Source organism: Epinephelus fuscoguttatus, linkage group LG18 (assembly GCF_011397635.1).
Source record: "Epinephelus fuscoguttatus linkage group LG18, E.fuscoguttatus.final_Chr_v1".
In the NCBI taxonomy this organism is placed as follows: domain Eukaryota; kingdom Metazoa; phylum Chordata; class Actinopteri; order Perciformes; family Serranidae; genus Epinephelus; species Epinephelus fuscoguttatus.
Window position 1 is genome coordinate 35,680,179 of NC_064769.1, and position 17,338 is coordinate 35,697,516.

A 17,338-nucleotide genomic window follows, 5' to 3' on the forward strand; every position below is an offset into this window, starting at 1 on the left:
TATTTTTATTTAATTTTAATTTTTATTTTAATTTTTATTTTTTTTTATTTCATTATTTAATTTATTTTATCATTTATTTTATTTTATTTTATTTTATAAGGCTTAAATAAAATGATTGAAATAAAATAAATTTAAAAATCCGTTGGTCAAATTTAAAACTGCAATAATCGTGTTTAAAGTGAGAAATAATTCACTTCCGGGCAATATTTGAAAAACTGTTTTATGACAGGGAGGTGGGTTATAATTTAAGAGAAGAATTTAATTTAAAACTTGCGTCAAGTTGGGTTTAATTTACCTTTTACTTTTATTGTGTGGAAAACAGACTGGGCATAGTTGTATATTAGTTGTAAATAAATTTGGGAATTTGTTTAAATAATATATTTGTTAAAAGAAGAAACTTAAGAAAGGGGTAGTGACATATATTATGTCATATTATATTAGCCTACTCCTTAACGATATAAACGGTGTGTCTAAATCTATATCTTGATTGAAAATATATCGATATATCGTACAGTCGTTAAATTGAAACACAACCACAAAGTTAACAAAGCTGAAGAAAGGAGTGTCTCTATTCATTTCTGTTTCAATATTGACTGTATACCGTTCATCCTGTTCAGGCTCTGGCAGACCTGGTCCAGTCCCACCTGAAGTCCAACCAGCCCTGCTCCCGTCAGCTGACCCTCCGCTGCCCGCTGTGCACCAACCCCACCTGTGGAGAAACCAAGGCCTTCTTCGCCAGTCAGACGCTCTCGTAGAAACGCACACACACCCACACACTCTGGTGCCCTTCCTGCAGCAATGCTACCTGTGAAGAAACTTAAGGCCTTCTTTGATAAACAGAAGACTCACACGTTAATGCACACGTCTCTCCAGCCAGAGTGTTGGTTACATATGAAACAGGAAATGAAGACAAATGGTGTCTGCAAATACGTGCTGACGTTTGTTTTATTGTACGAACAACACCGACATCTGCTCTTAACACTCACTTCAGATTACCAGAATATTCTTGATTCGGTCACGTGTATTTGCAGTCACCATTTGGGGAACGTCTGCCCAGATAAAGGAACCGACGCTCTGCAGAACCTGCTCACATCACATCAACGCTACAGGAAAACGCCTTGCACTAGTTTGCTTTTGTTCATCACAGCTCCCTTGGTTACATTCCATTTGCTTAGCCCCTGCAAACCCCCACTAGAGACCCTGTTGCTCTTCTTGCCGGTGCTAAATGAATAACGACACCATACACAAGGGATCTGGTTGGCTGGCTGCTTCTCTCCCCCGGCGTCTTACCTGTTATATCACGCCACTGACCCACCAGCCAGTAACCCCGCTCATCCTGCTGCAATCCTTGCAATGTGATTGGAGGAGGTTGGTGCTGCTTCAAAACGCTGCTGTCTGATAGGTGGATACCACTGAGCTTAAAGGGTGACTTTGATGTTTTCCAACCTGAACCCTATTTTATCATGTTTCCGCGTCTAAGTGACAAATGGGAGCAACAGTTTTATGAACCTGGTCCAGTCTTGAGGAGAGCACTGAAGCCGGCAGTGGTGAAAAGACGCAGCAATGTAATGTTAAAGGGCAATCCTGCATCGTCAAGTTTCATCCAAAAAAAAAAGTGCTTGTTTTTGCCACTGACAGGCTCAGATTGTTATTATAAGTGTCTGTGAATATTATGGAGGGGATCCCGACAGAGATAGACCTGTTTCTTAAAGAGTAAGATCCTTTTTGTTTCACCAAACGCTATCGCCAAACCCACCAAACTCCATTTAAATAAACAGGCATTTTATCATCATAAAAGACACTTAATTCAAAGTCAACAGAGAGAAAATAAAACTCTCAAAAACAGTCTTGGTTCATCTTACTGCTGTTCCAATAATCACCAATTCTGATCTGGTTGAAATAAACCCATAATATACCCAGTTAAATGTGAAAACGTGCTGCCTCTATACAGGCTAAAATTACTGTTTATTTAAATAGAGTCTGGTGGGATGGTGAGAATGATGTTGAGGCAGTTTCTGGTCAAACAAAAAGGATCTTAGGGTGCTTTCACACCTGCCCTGTTTGGTTCGGTTCAGTCAAACTCAATTTTGTTTGCCCCCTAAGTGCGGTTTGTGCGCACCAAAACAACCGGACTGGGACCTTCTTGAAGAGGTGGTGTCGGTCTGGTTACAACCGAACTCTGGTGCTGTTCATTCTAACCTCGAACTGCAGTCGCATTATTAATGTGTACCTCCTCTTGTACTGCCGTAATATGCACATTCGGCGCATCCAATGCATCAGTTTGCGCATTCAGCAGTCCAGTCACATGACTCCAGCTAGAAAACAAACTGTATGCTTTGACTAAAATGAACAATGACAGCAATATAGTCCACGATGAGCAGCGCTAAAATCAACCTGCGCAGTTGTCCCTCCATTGTGACATTAGAAAGTGTCACATTTATCTTGCAAGTGTACTCTTCTTCAACGTTTGCTTTACTTCCTGGATTTTTCCCACATGGAAATTCTGACCAATCAAGAGCAGCTTTCTCACACAAGGCATTTGATCTGGTCCTCTTGTAAATGCTGCCGTGAGAACACGAACCAACTCTAGGCAATTATACAACTTTGGAACAACATGAGTCCCTGATTCAGACCAGAGGAGACCACTCTAGGGCTGAGAGCAGCCTAAAAACGTCTGTCTCTGTAGGGATCCTTTCATAAGTTGTCAGATTCTTATAATGACAATCTGATCCTGTCAGGGGCAAAAAGAAGCACTTTTGGTGGATGTAAATTTTGTTGTTTTTTTAAAAGATTTTTTTTTGGCCATTTTGCCTTTAATGGACAGGACAAGTGAGTGTGAAGGGGGGGAGAGAGAGAGAGGGGATGACATGCAGCAAAGGGCCACAGGCTGGAGTCAAACCTGGGCCGCTGCGGCAACAGCCTTGTACAAGGGGCGCCTGCTCTACCACTAAGCTACCAACGCCCCTTGTTGGATGTAAATTGGTGGTGCATTACATTGCAGCCTGTTTGCCAGCTGCAGCCCTCCCGCTGAACACTGGACTGATTTCCCAAATTGGTCTCCATCAGTCACTTAGACACAAAAACATGGGACGTAAAAAATACCCTTTAAGAATGAAAAAAGAGGGGCGTCGGCAGCGTAGTGGATAGTGCCGGCGCCCCATGTATAGAGGTGATGCCTCGCTGCAGCAGTCGCGAGTTCGACTCCGGCTTGCGACCCTTTGCTGCATGTCGTCCCCCCACTCTCTCTGTCTCCCCATTTCACACTGTCCTGTATAATAAAGGCAAAAAGCCCAAAAAAATAATCTTTAAAAAAAAAAGAATGAAAAAAGAGCTCTTTAGAAGGAATTGTGCAGCTCCTTTAAGGATACAAGAGAGTTTACTGTGTGACGGAAAGATTAAGGTTGAACAAATCTGAATCCTGCATCTCTTCTGCGCCGACGCTGACCCTGTACAGAGCTATCTAAGAGCTTAGAAAGGGCGTTGCTTGATCTTTACAGCAAACCAGAGTGCAGCTGTAGTCCATCTAAGATAAGAAATAAGTTTCTGGTGTCGGGACTTCTCAGGGTGTCATGACATAATGTGTGGGGTATTGTCAGGTGGAGAAACATGTTGTTTCTGTACAAATCCATTAACATGTTTATTTTATACTCTTGTTTTTAGCTTTTTGTCTGCTGAAATATTGAGCGTTCCGAGCCTCTCGGCCTCCGCTGATAACAAATCAAAAACTGAAAAGGGAAAATTGAGGTGTTCTCCTCTGTCACAAAAAAAACAGACTAACACAGTTCTTCATTCTGGGGTAGACTGGCTCAGTAAGTCACCATAAACAAGGCATGTTATGTTGTTGCAGTAAAATAAAATTAACATGAAGAGTGCAAGTTCCTGCTTAAGTTCATATACTTTAGAGATGTGCCATTGTGTGGCGGCTTCAGGAGAAGGAAGCTACCAGTAGGTCATTTTGATAGATTCGATATCCATCAGGATATTAGGGCGCTCTTGATGGGGAAGAACACACAGGAACAAATGCTGCTGGTTTCGAAATCCATCAATGTGAAATGATAGTGGTCCCCAGCTAGGCTGTTCTCATGAAAACAAAGCTTTGTATCAGTGTTCACAGCCTTACAATATGACGTTCTCCAGCAACATGTTCTCAACCCCAACACGTCAAATACAGCAGCTTGGTCAGAGGTCCTACGCCTCAAAGTCTGACACTCTCGATACCCCTCTAGAGTCAGTTTTGGATGTGTCAATAACCTCTTGTTATATGCTACAGTGTACTTTCAAAACAAACGTCTGTGTTCACAGAAAATGTGGGTTTCGGCGACCACTTCAGGTGTAGGCAACCAAACTACCTGGTTAGGTTTTAAAAAAGATTATGGTTTGAGGTAGAACAAGTATATTTGGTGCGTAGCTTTACTTCTGTCTGTGAGGTAACAAATATGTCTGTCACGTGACACGTATGCAACGTTACTTTAACTACATTTTGTAGTTCTAAAACACTCAACACAGGCTGTATCTGTCTTTAAATTGTGTCAGTCGATTCAGATTTGGCCGCTGTATATGAATGTTCGATGATGGTTTTTTGAAGAAGAAGAAGATATACTTGATTAATCCCTGAGGGAAATTCAATTGTAATCAGACTTGACCCAACAACGGCATTCATGTAACATAGTAAATAAGCTAACAGTGCTAATGACAGATCGGAAATCTGCAACATACTTTATCATATTCAGTACCCGTGAGATGTAAAGTCGCTACTTCCAAACAGAAAAGAGAAGATAAAGTTGTCCTGCAGCCTTACGGTAGAAAGTTTCTCCTCCTCTGTGCGCTGCAGCACGTCCGCAGCAGACTGTACCAAAGAGTAGGGTGAAAGTCAAAAGCGCTCTCTCCGCAGCAAAATCTGGGGGCCAAAACACTCCCATAAGTACACAGCACAGCACACTGACTCAGATGTCTCAAATGTCAACAGACGCTTGTGGAAACGCTCACGCACAAGCTTGAGTTTTAGATGCTGTCTCTACAAATATGTCCAAAAAATGAAGGCTGCGTATTTGGACTTAAATCAATATCGAATCTGATGCGAGTGGGCGTTGTTGCTTTCCCATCAGCTGTCTTTAACTCTGGTGTTTTTGTTGCAGTTTCCTAAATCACATGCATGGATTTCGAAACCTGGCAGCACTGAGTATCCTCAAATATTTTATTTTTCCTGCCAACTGCGCCGTGAAGCCGTCTGTAGTTTCCACTTTCAGTCATCTCGCCTATTAATTGGGTTGCCGAACGTCATTTTGAGCCTCTGAGCTAATTTTGTGCAGATACTACTGTTCGTTACCAATACTGATCTAATGCTTTGATCCATCAGTGTAGACACAGATGTTTAATTTTGTAAGGTATTTAATAATGGAACAAAAATGGCCTCTTCTAATCGCTGTGAGCACACTGAGCCCAAACATTTTCAGTTTGAGGCGGCGAGACAAAATGCTTTTGCGTTCGTAACATTGTCAGTGTGGTGGGAGCAGAAGACGCTTTTGAGGGTCTGCAGGAAAAAAAAACATAAAAATACAATCATGCTGGAATTTTTCTTTCATAGCAAGATGCAGTATGTGTACTGTAAAACAAATACCGTGTAGAGACGTAGCACAGATAAGTCAAAAATGACATGTTGAGTGTAGGATTGTTTGAACATAGATTCACTTTGACTTCGGTCTGGCTGAACCTCAATGCAGTTAGTTTTCTCCATCCACGTACACCTCCCTGACCACAGTGCAGTAACTAATGTGAAAACCTGATGTAACGAGTCAGTAGATTGATTTAAATGTACTTTTTGCCGTCAGGTGCTACAGCTCCAGAAAATGTCTTGAAGTTCACAGGTTTGATCCCATCTGCTGATGAGACTCCCTGATAATGTGTAAATGTCAAAGTAAAATCTTACACTTGTTATGGGTAGTAACTTGACCTCTGACCCTGTTCTCTGTTTTTGTCCTGGTATGCCATGATAATGTGCCTTTTACACTGGCGAACTAGAAATACTGAACTTGTGCTTTATGTTCATTTTTACATGTGCTTAACCAAAATGCTGATGGGAAAAATCCACCCTCGAATCTGAATTTTACATGTTCCTGCTGTGATCTCGGCCACTCTCTTGCCGTGTTGCAAACCAGAACAAAACATCCTGAGCGATGTTTTATATTCCAAACCTCTGTAAATGAACCCTGAACTGTACAAGTTTAGCGAACAGCGAGCTAACTAGCTAGAGGGCGAGCTAAGTGTTGGCAGACAGGTGGCAGTATTTCTGCAAAGCCTTCATCACTGGCAGAACATATAATAAAATATTCAATATTACAGGGGGACACTGCTGCAAATGCATAATGAAGGGCTGACCCGAATGCTTTGAAGCTTCAGCTGTTGCCATGGTAATTACCATCCAAATCAGCAATTGAATGGCTCATTTTTTTGTTCGTTTTTTTCAACAGTTAACTGGCGGAAGAAACTGAAAAGAGGTGGCAAATGTCAGACACAGATGCAGTTAAACTGGCTGTCTAACAAGGAAAAGAAACAGTTGAGACAAAATGTGGATGGTAATCCGCAGTTGGCAACTGCAGTGATACACTTGCTTTTCATCTAGTGATAAGAAAAACTTGGTAAAAGTCCTACCAAAGTTGGTCGAGTCTGGGTTGAGTGTGTATGAACGCTGCACTTGAGTCCCGTTCAAAGCTTTGAATATTCACAGGTTATCATTCCTAAAGCTTCAAAGCTCCAAATGTGATATTCGACATTGCATCCATAAAAAAAGTAGCTTATAGGCGACTTGTGTGCCACGAGTACAGAGCTAACAATGGAGGTAGCCATTTTGGAATAATGCACGAACATTCCCCTGTGGCATATTTCGCAGACGTCCCGTTCCTCCAAGAGCCCCATGAAGGTGCTTTGAAGCCAGTGGCTATACAGTGGAAATTATAACTGTTACAGGACGCCATGTGGCCCAAAAAGATACTTTCCCATAGACTTACATTGGAAAAGAGATGTTTGTAAGTCAATGGATAACAGACCCTGTGAATGACTCGTTTCACTATCGGGATTTGATCCATTTGGTCAGATAACTTTTTGAAAGTCCAAAAGAGCTGTAATATTATTATTTTTCTTATCCCATTCAAGTTAGCAGAGCACAAAACCAGAAGTTGGCCGCTTAGCTCATGAAAGTCTCCAGTGCGCCTGCTTCAGGCGTCCAACGATGCAAAAGTTTGAGGTAACTTAATACCCGGGAAGTCAAACTCTTTAGCAACTTTAATGTGAATGAACAGGGCCCTGCCTCCTACGCTGCACTGCCTCCAGTTCTGCTGATGTGGCTCAATAAATCATAAGGTAGCCATCTAATGTGTGCATACAGTGCTCACTCACTAGCTAGTTAGCTCACTAACTCATGCAGCCATTCTGAAGATGAAAGGTTTGTTTGAGATGAGCCAGACCGTGTCTTTGTTCGCTGTCTTGCTGAGTGCGTTGCATGATGGCTAGTCCAACTTGTTCTGGAGGCTCGACTGCGTGCGAATTTGTAAGTGGAGTTATGCCAACTCGAGCTGGTCGACTTCAGACACTCTATCCCCAACTGACAAGCCACAACTCATCTCAAACAGCCCTGTTGTGACAGAACATACAAGATGGCTGCCGACTTGTCGACAGTCAGGGCTCCAAGTTAGTTTTCAAAACCAAAAAAGCAGATGCTCAGACCTGTAATATGTCCTATTCTCCTGTTAGCTGCCTGAAGACATTTGAGACCTTTCTGAAGAGCTTGTCACACTCGGATCAGCCTTTCTCCAGTCACACGCCGGTGCTTTTTGGTATTGTTACCTTTGATTACCAACGACAAGTCGCCACGTTGGAAGAGAGACGTTAAAATTCAGAAAGACTTAATCTTAATGTGTAGCTTAATTAGATGTCTTACCAGCACTTAAAGTTTCCAGCTTTATATTTCACTGAGTCACTCTTTAAAAATGGTAACATGTTGTAACCATTGGTAACCGCCAGCAATGCTCACATGAAATGTGCAGTTTTAGTTGGTACATTTTTCTGCTTCCTCTTTGTAACGCATACAGCGATGCACTTTACAACAGGTATTCTCATTTGATCCAAACAGCGTCACTTGTGCTTTCAGTGCTCTTCCACAGATTTGAAAGGGACACGTTTGTTTTTGAGGAATACTTTACTTAGAGTTCTTTGTTTGATGCATAACTTGAGGTATATTAAATTGTGTCATCAGCATAGTTTGGCTCAATTACTGGATGCCAGTGAGTTTAAGTGGCTGCTCACTTTAAAGTAAGTCCAGTGTTTCCTTGTTAATGCAGAGCTGCTAGCTGATCCCACAGACACTGAGCTAAGCTAAGCTAATCTCGCTCTAATAAGATGCCTTCAAACTGCATATTGGTGTCAGAAAACAAAAGTTCCTCTAAAAACCGAACTGCCAATTGCAAAGAGTCCAACATGTGCGCAAGTGGCAGAACGAGGTCACAGCAGGAAGTCATGCTAACGTCTGTGATGGGTGGGATTCTCCTCCAACAATATGTTTTCTCATTTATTTTTACTGATCCTCTGTGTTGTTAAGAGTTCTGCGCTGTGTGTGTGTGTTTAGCTGGAAATGCATTATGCAGAGTTTGCGTTGTACATATAACAAAGACGCTACAGCTTCGCAGCAGCTCTAGCGACCTTTTTTCGTTGTTTGGAATTATTTATTTTTGTTTGTTTTTTTTTATGTGTTCCAGACCACAAAAATCATCTTGTCTCCACTGTTTGAACATGTTTAATTTTTTTTATATTTGAGAGACATGGTATTAGCAGTGCGATTACACATAACAACGAGTCTTCCTTAAAATAAAATACAATTTCAAAAAAATAACAACTGGTGTCCTGTGTGTGGTTTCTTCATTCAAAGTCTCTGTGAACAAGGGAAGTAAGCTTGGGCTATCTTTGATGAAAGTTGATGATTGTGAGAGGAATATGGTGAATTATTTGGTCATCAATCCAAAATGGTGGCCATGAATTGCACTGATTATTAATAATATTATTATTGTTATTATTAACAGAAAGGTGTTGATCTCTTACATCAAACAGACGTTACATTTCATTGGAATGAAAATTGGGTAGACGATATTTTAAATGTCTAAGATATTAGAATTTTACATTGTGTGAACATTAACATGATGACGTTTTGCTGAAGTTTGGTTTTATTCTTCATACCTTACGACTAATGCGGGATTTATACTTCTGCGTCGAATTGACGCCATACCTACGGTGTTGGCTCTGCATTGACGTGGAGCCTACGCCGTAGCCTTTCATGCACCTCCCCAGAGATGTAACTACGGGCTGCAGCGACACAGACCTCCTGTCTGTCTCTGTAAGCTGAAACCATTTCCCTCAGTGGAAACAAAGCTTTTATTTACTTTAATTTCACAGATAAGAAACAATAAATTGTGAAGACAATAAAGCCTCCACAAAAATAGCATTTTAAGTCCTGTGTGTGATTTATCCTGGCTTCATATGAGCAGAGGAAATCTCTGCTAGCTGCTAGGCTAATTTATACAATGTAAAATGTCATAGGCTTGTGCTAATAACGTTAGCATGTTGTATTTGTTTGGAAAATGTGTTTAGTATCAGACAGTTGTTTTGTCAGTGAACCTTGTGAGTTGTAATGGAGCTGAATTATGAACCGTTACCTTTGTTAAATGTTGCTGTTGTCCCTGGCTTCATATGAGTAAAGGAAAAGTTTGCTAGCTGCTAGGCTAATTTATACAATGTAAAATGCCATAGACTTGTGCTAATAATGTTAGCTTGTTATATTTGTGGCAACAATGTGTCCAGATAAAGACAAATGTTTGTGAATGCTGCGAGTTATAGTGAAGCTGATTTGTGTACTTGTGTTTGAAGTGGTCTCTATTAAGCCATGTATAAATTAGCCTAGCGGCCAGCGGACTTTTCCTGTACTCATATGAAGCCAGGGACAACAGCAACATTTAACAAAGGTGATGCTACAAAATTTGGCTCCATTACAACTCACAAGGTTCACTGATAAAACAACTGTCTTATACTAAACACGTTTTCCAAGCAAATACAACATGCTAGCATTATTAGCACAAGCCTATGGCATTTTACATTGTATAAATTAGCCTAGCGACTAGCAGAGAGTTCCTCTGCTCATATGAAGCCAGGATAAATCACACACAGGACTTAAAATGCTATTTTTGTGGAGGCTTTATTGTCTTCACAATTTATTGTTTCTTATCTGTGAAATTAAAGTAAATAAAAGCTTTGTTTCCACTGAGGGAAATGGTGTCAGCTTACAGAGACAGACAGGAGGTCTGTGTCACTGTGATGTGTAGTGTGTATTTCTGGGGAGCTGCACGTCAGGCTATGTCATAATGTCTCTGTCGACGCAGAGCCTATGTCGTAGGTATGGTGTTGATAAGACCTAGAAGTATAGAGGAAAAATATGTGGTTTGATTGTGGGGTGAACTGGCCCTTTAAGGTTAGGCAAATCAAGACAACAAAATTAGGTAGGAGGTGGAGTCAGATGGACGGTTTCTTTGAATCATGACCACAATTTTCTTTAACCCTCACAACGCCAGCAGGTCAAATTCAGCTCTTATCCTTTAATCACTTTATAGAATTTTGGCCGTAACTCTCTCTCTTCTCTTTCTCTCCTCCCATCTTTCGCTATTCCCTCATTCATTTTCTGCTCCCGTCTCCCATAATTTTCCCACCTCTTCCTTTCACCTCTCCTCCTCCCTCCCTCTTCTTTTTGCCTCCCCCGATCACCCTCCTCTCCCTCTTATCTTTTCCAATCTTCTGTCCTTCCTCTGCCTCACCCCCATTTTTCCTCCTCTTCCAATCTTTTCCTCATCTTCCAGCGCTGACCCCCCCCCCCTTCCTTCCCTCCGCACCTTCACATTCATTCCTATCTCGTTCTCTCCCCCTCCACCTCTCCTCCTCCCCCTCCCTCCATCTTTTTTTCCCAGCAGTCCCCTGCGGTGTTGCAATCACCTCTGCTGCTGTTGATTAAGCTGAGAGAGATTGGCTGTCCACGACCCAATAACCCCTGAGGGCGCCGGGCTGGGCGCCTCCTCCCCTTTTCTCCCCCCTCCATCTGAGCCAGCTGCAATCTCTCCTTTCATTTTAATTTCTTCCTTTTTCTCTCCTCACCTTCTCTTTCCTCTTGTCCACCTCCCTGACCTTTTTTTTCCTTTCATCTCTCCACTTTCCTCCTGTATCTTCGCCTCCTCTGTTCTTGTTTTCTCTCAACTTGTCTTCCTGGTTTTCTCCTCTCCTCTCTTTATCTTGTTTTCTTCTGTCCCCCAGGATATTCTATCATCTCTTACCTCTCCTCTTTTTGTCTCCTCCCTCAGATCTCTCCTCGCACTGTCCCCTTGTTTCCTCTGATCACCACTTCTCTGACCTTTTTTCCTCATCCTTCCTCTGCTCTTGTCTCTGCCCCAATCACACACAAAATAATCTCACATCAAAGGTCAACTTACTGGCTTTTTTTCCAGTGTTTTCACCCGCATTGCCTGTGACCTCTGCACGGTTACAGTCTGCATGTCAAAATGGAGTTACTCTACATTACACACAACGTTACGCTACAGACGTCTGTGCCCCGGGCAGCTACCGAAGTCTTTCCACTATTTAGTCTGCAGTTAGCTGAATGCAGACCTTGAATTAGGACAGTACTTGTGTCGTGACTGATGACACTTTAGAAGTCTGTAAGAAAAACAGGAACCTAGACTGCCCATAGATTTTTAATAATAGCTAGGTACCAGACACCAAGATGGCGCCTCCTTGCCCACGCCAAAGAAGTTATCTAGCTTCTTGTCGTACTATCGCAGCATGCAGCCCACTGAATATGCGAAGTAGTGCGCCTGCAAGTTCCTGTTCAGCTCATAGACTTAACATTGTGATGACGTCACAGATTTTTAAATCGCTTTTCTCGGCTTTGGGGAAGTTTTACAAATATTAAACCACCATGGCTCAAAAATTCAGAATAGAAGGATAAAAAATTTACCTTGTTTGTTATTTGAGGTTTCCTGACAACAGTTTTACAGACATGTCTTTCACAATGGTGGTCTATGGGGAAATGCTTTCTGGGTGACAGCAATACCACTTGTGACCACTGGGGAAAAAATGCTGCAAGTCAGAGCTGCATTTCTGGGGGCCTTAGACAGCCCAGTCGCCAAAAGATAATGTTGCTAACGTTTGTTTGTGTAGACTATGGACACGATACATTTGTATGGAAGCGTATTGCATTCTCTTTACAAATAAAAAAAGCCCTGTTTTGGGCGTCGGTAGCGTAGTGGATAGTGCCGGTGTCCCATGTACAGAGGCATTGCCTCGCTGCAGCGGTCGGGGGTTCGAGTCTGGCCTGCGACCCTTTGCTGCGTGTCAGTCCCCGCTCTCTCTCTCTGTCTCCCCATTTCACACACCGTCCTATTCATTAAAGGCAAAAGCCCACAAAAAAAGCCCTGTTTTTCTGAGTAACAGGAAAAGCAGAAAAACCCCCCATGAAAAACAGAAAAAAATTACCACGAAAACAGAAAAAATACCACGACAAACAGAAAAAATACCACGAAAAACAGAAGAAAATACCACGAAAAATTAAAAAAAAAACACGAAAAACAGAAAAAAATTACCACGAAAAACAGAAAAAAATACCACGAAAAACAGAAAAAAACCCACGAAAACCAAAAAAACCCACGAAAAACAGAAAAAAATTACCATGAAAAACAGAAAAAATACCACAAAAAAACAAAAAAAACCCACGAAAAACAGAAAAAAGAAATTACCACGAAAAACAGAAAAAATACCACAAAAAAATAACACAAAAAACAGAAAAAAAATTACCACAAAAAACAGAAAAAAATAACACAAAAAAACCCAGAAAAAAATAACACAAAAAACCAGAAGAAAATCCACAAAAAACAGAAAAAAATTACCATGAAAAACAGAAAAACCCCCCCACAAAAAAACAGAAAAAAATTACCACAAAAAACACAGAAAAAAACCCCACGAAAAACAGAAAAATAAAAAAATTACTCCGAAAAACATTTTGTTTTAATTTGTCAAGTGAATGCAATACGCTTTCGTACATTTGTACGCTTTGTACATAATATAATGTCAGCGCTTCTAAAGTGACGTAGTTCTGCTTACATGTGTATGAGCTGACTTTTTCAGTGGAAGGTGGAGGGGATGGTGGATGGTATGAGACCTAGGCAAGATGGCTGCCAAGCCGTGGACCACTGTTTGAGACCATCAAACAAGTTGTTTTTAGTGAACTATTTCTGCATTTCAAGTAACGTTTCTTCCAGCAAGTATTGCTGTTATTTAGTGAGCTGTTGCTGTGATCCAGTGCAGATTGTGCAACAAACCATGGGTATATTTTAGTTAACCCGTGCTGCATTTCTAGTGGTAATTGTGCCATCAAACGTGTGATTTTTTGTAGTGAGCTGCCACTGTTTTTCCAGCAGCATCATGCCTCCAAACATGGGTATTTTTTAGTGAGCCCTTGCTGAATTTCAGCTTGTGTCTGTGCCACCAAACATAGGTGTTATTTTGCAAGTTGCTGCTGTATTTTCAACAGTAATCGTGCCACCAGATATGGGTGTCTTTAGCAAGCTGTTGCTGCATATCCAGTGGTGATTGTACCACTTTATATGGATGTTTTTTAGCAAGCTGTCGCTGTCCTTCTAGCGGCGTCTGTGCCACCAAACGTGGGTGTTCTTTAGTGAGGCGTGGCTGCATTTACAGCAGTGATTGTGGCACCAGACATTTCGTGTTCAAACCAAAACATTATCTTTTCTCTAACCATTACCAAGTGGTTCTTGTGCCTAAAAATAACCGTTAGCAAAAGCACTGCTGAAGCGTAAAGAAATGTAAAGTTTCAGCATATCGTTACGTAATAACATACAAATGTTACATATGTGTGGTTTGCAAAAACAAGCAACGCCAATATTTGTTGTGGTGATGGGTTGACCTACAAGAAAACAGACTGAGAAGGACCTCTGCTGTCTCCTCTCCTACCTGTCCTATTTTACCTCTCCTCTCCTCTCCTCTCCTCTCCGTACCTCGTCGTCCTCTTTCTTCTGGTTATTCTCCTCCTCTTCTTATTCCTCCTGTTTTCCCTTCTCCGCCCTTCATCCTGTCTTCCTCTACCCCTCTCCTTTTCTCTCTTTTCAACATCCGAACTGCCCTCCTATAATTTTGAAATATTTTCTTTTTATGGTCTTCTCCCTGTCTGGTGGCCCGTCAGCTCAGTGGGGGAAGGGCTGTTCAGGACTAAAGGTTTGTATGTGTGTGTGTGTGTGCGTGTGTGCGTGTGTTGTGGTGACTGCAGGCTGCTTGTAATTGAAAAGCCGGGACGCCAGCGCCTGCAACCCCGTGACCTCCTATTGAGAGAATGACCATTGATTTCTACACAGAAAAAGAGAGAGACGGAGAGAGGGAGCGAGGAATAAAGTAAAAGAGAAAACTGGAGAGATAAAAATTAGGAGAACGTAGAGAGAGGAATGAAAGGAAAGAGGGCAGGGCAGAGAGGAGAGGCAGATAGAAACTAAAGCGAAGCGTCAGGGTTAAACTGGGAAGGAGGAGAGGGAAGGGTGGAGACAAAGGAATGGAGGAGGCAGACGGACACAGAGAGGATGGGAGAAAGGAAATGATGGACCAAAAAATGAAAATCTGCAGGAGGAGACAAAAGAGGACGGATAGATGAGGAGGGAAAGAGAGAGAGGGGGGTGAAAGGAAATAATTAAACAACATTTGAAAAGAGAGTGAAATACAATTCAGGAGAGAAAAGAGAAAGTGAGAGAAAGAAAAGGGCGAATATGCTAACTCAGCATAAAAAACAAAACACACAACTGCAAGAAGTAAACTTGAGAGCGCTCGCCACTCGCTTTACTTATTTATCAGATAGTGACTCTAGTGTGTTTGAGCACATCATTTACACACTCATCTTAATTTAGGCAGTTATACTCTCCCATGTTTCCATCGAGGGCTGAGTTGTGTCTGGTTTTGAGGCTCATGTAACCACTGTTCATACTGTGGAGAGTTTTATTAGTAAACTGTAACTATAAAATCAATTAATCAATCAATTTTAATCAATCAGTTTTATTTATAAAGCCCAATATTACAAATCACAATTTGCCTCACAGGGCTTTACAGCATACGACATCCCTCTGTCCTTTGGACCCTCACAGCTGATCACGAAAAACTCCCCCAAAAAAAACCCTTTAACGGGGGAAAAAAAACGGTAGAAACCTCAGGAAGAGCAACTGAGGAGGGATCCCTCTTCCAGGACGGACAGACGTGCAATAGATGTCGTACAGAACAGATCAGCATGATAAATTAACAGTAATCCATATGACACAATGAGAGAGAGAGAGAGAGAGAGAGAGAGAGAGAGATGCAGGTAATGACAGTAGCTTACAACAACATTAATGAAAGTAATAATATTATAATTATAGTTCTGGCTACTGTGGTACAATATGTTGAAAGTATGTATTAATATCTGGCAGTATACAAGTGTGACAATAGTCATATGTGTATAATAACAGTAGAAGTATGACTAATGACTAATGATGGCAGCAGCAGCAGGAGGCATCTGGCAGGACCACGGCAGCAGCACAACCACACACGTCACGCTGTCCAGGCACCGCTGTGATATGAGTTAATCTGAGAGACAGTGGAGCACAAAGGCTCCGGAGAAGAAGCCGAGTTAGTGACATCCAGAATGGCCGGGTTAGCTAGATGCAGTAATAGGATACGAGAGAGAGAGAGAGAGAGAGAGAGAGAGAGAAGGTGCCCGGTGTATTATAGGGGGGTCCTCCGGCAGACTAGGCCTAAGTCAGCCTAACTAGGGGCTGGTACAGGGCAAGCCTGAGCCAGCCCTAACTATAAGCTTTATCAAAGAGGAAAGTCTTAAGTCTAGTCTTAAATGTGGAGACGGTGTCTGCCTCCCGGACCGTAACAGGAAGATGATTCCACAGGAGAGGAGCCTGATAGCTGAAGGCTCTGGCTCCTGATCTACTTTTGGAGACTTTAGGGACCACGAGTAACCCTGCGTTCTCAGAGCGCAGTGTTCTGGTGGGATGATATGGCACTATGAGCTCTCTAAGATATGATGGAGCTTGACCATTTAGAGCTTTATAAGTTAACAGTAGGATTTTAAATTCAATTCTGGATTTTACAGGGAGCCAGTGCAGAGAAGCTAAAACAGGAGAGATATGATCTCGTTTCTTAGTTCCTGTTAGTACACGTGCTGCTGCATTCTGAATTAGCTGGAGAGTTTTTAAGGACTTACTAGAGCTACCTGATAATAGAGAGTTACAATAATCCAGCCTAGAGGTAACAAAAGTGTGGACTAATTTTTCTGCATTTTTTCGGGTCAGGATAGGCCTAATTTTCGCAATATTACGCAGATGAAAAAAATGCAGTCCGTGAGGTTTGTTTTAAATGAGAATTAAAGGACAAATCTTGATCAAATGTTACTCCGAGGTTTCTTACGGTAGCGCTAGAGGCCAGAGCAATGCCATCTAGAGAAACTATGTCATCAGATAAAGAGTCTCTGAGTTGTTTGGGGCCAAGAACAATAACTATAAAATGAAAGGATGTTTTGCTGCCTCTCACAGCAGCTGGAGTCTGAGAAAAAATAACTTCATTCACTGGGCCGACTGCCGGCAACTTTTAAGGTGGAACGTTAACTTGTAATGTTACTCAATGCATGAGTTGATGACGTGAATCCATCAGCACACCTTAAATTTCACTGTGACAACTTTGACCATCACTTTAGTTTTTATATGACACACACTTTTAGTAATGAGTGGATCTTCAAGAGTTCGAAGAGAAAAAAGAAAGTGTTGTGGAGCGTCGTTCCTGTGGGCTCCAGCAACACTAAACCCCTGAGCTTGCCTGAGAAGGACTAAATGCACAAAGCTGCTATTTTTAAATATCCCATGGAGAGAGACTCTCACTGCAGCCTGTTCTATTTTGTTCTGAAAATGTGGGCGTGCAGCCTCGTTCTGTGGACGATAAACCAGGTGCAGACTTCCATCTGTGTCACCAGTCAGTATGTTTACATGCAGCTTGAGAAAACCGAATTATTGGCTTAGTCCGACTGAAATTGGACAGTTCGTAGCTTGACTAACACACCTAGATAATTCGATTGAAAATTGAACTATTGCTGCATATATCCACTTAGTGCAACTGGAGTTGGACTCGGCGTTCTGCACATGCACCACTTTTTCTTTCGCCGGCTTTCACCTGGAGGAAGAAGGAGATGACGTAGCAGCAGTGCAGTAACTCCTGGAAAAACAAA

General features: G+C 41.8%; 1 protein-coding gene across 1 annotated transcript in view; it reads left to right on the top strand.

Moving 5' to 3' along the window:
- fech (ferrochelatase) overlaps positions 1–8,884 on the top strand; it is a 31,592-nt gene extending 22,708 nt beyond the window's left edge. Inside the window, exon 11 of the mRNA XM_049603593.1 lies at positions 618–8,884. Within this exon, the coding sequence (XP_049459550.1) occupies positions 618–755 (138 nt within the window). The 3' untranslated portion in view covers positions 756–8,884. The remainder of the gene's footprint in view (positions 1–617) is intronic.
- Positions 8,885–17,338: the final 8,454 nt, after the last annotated feature.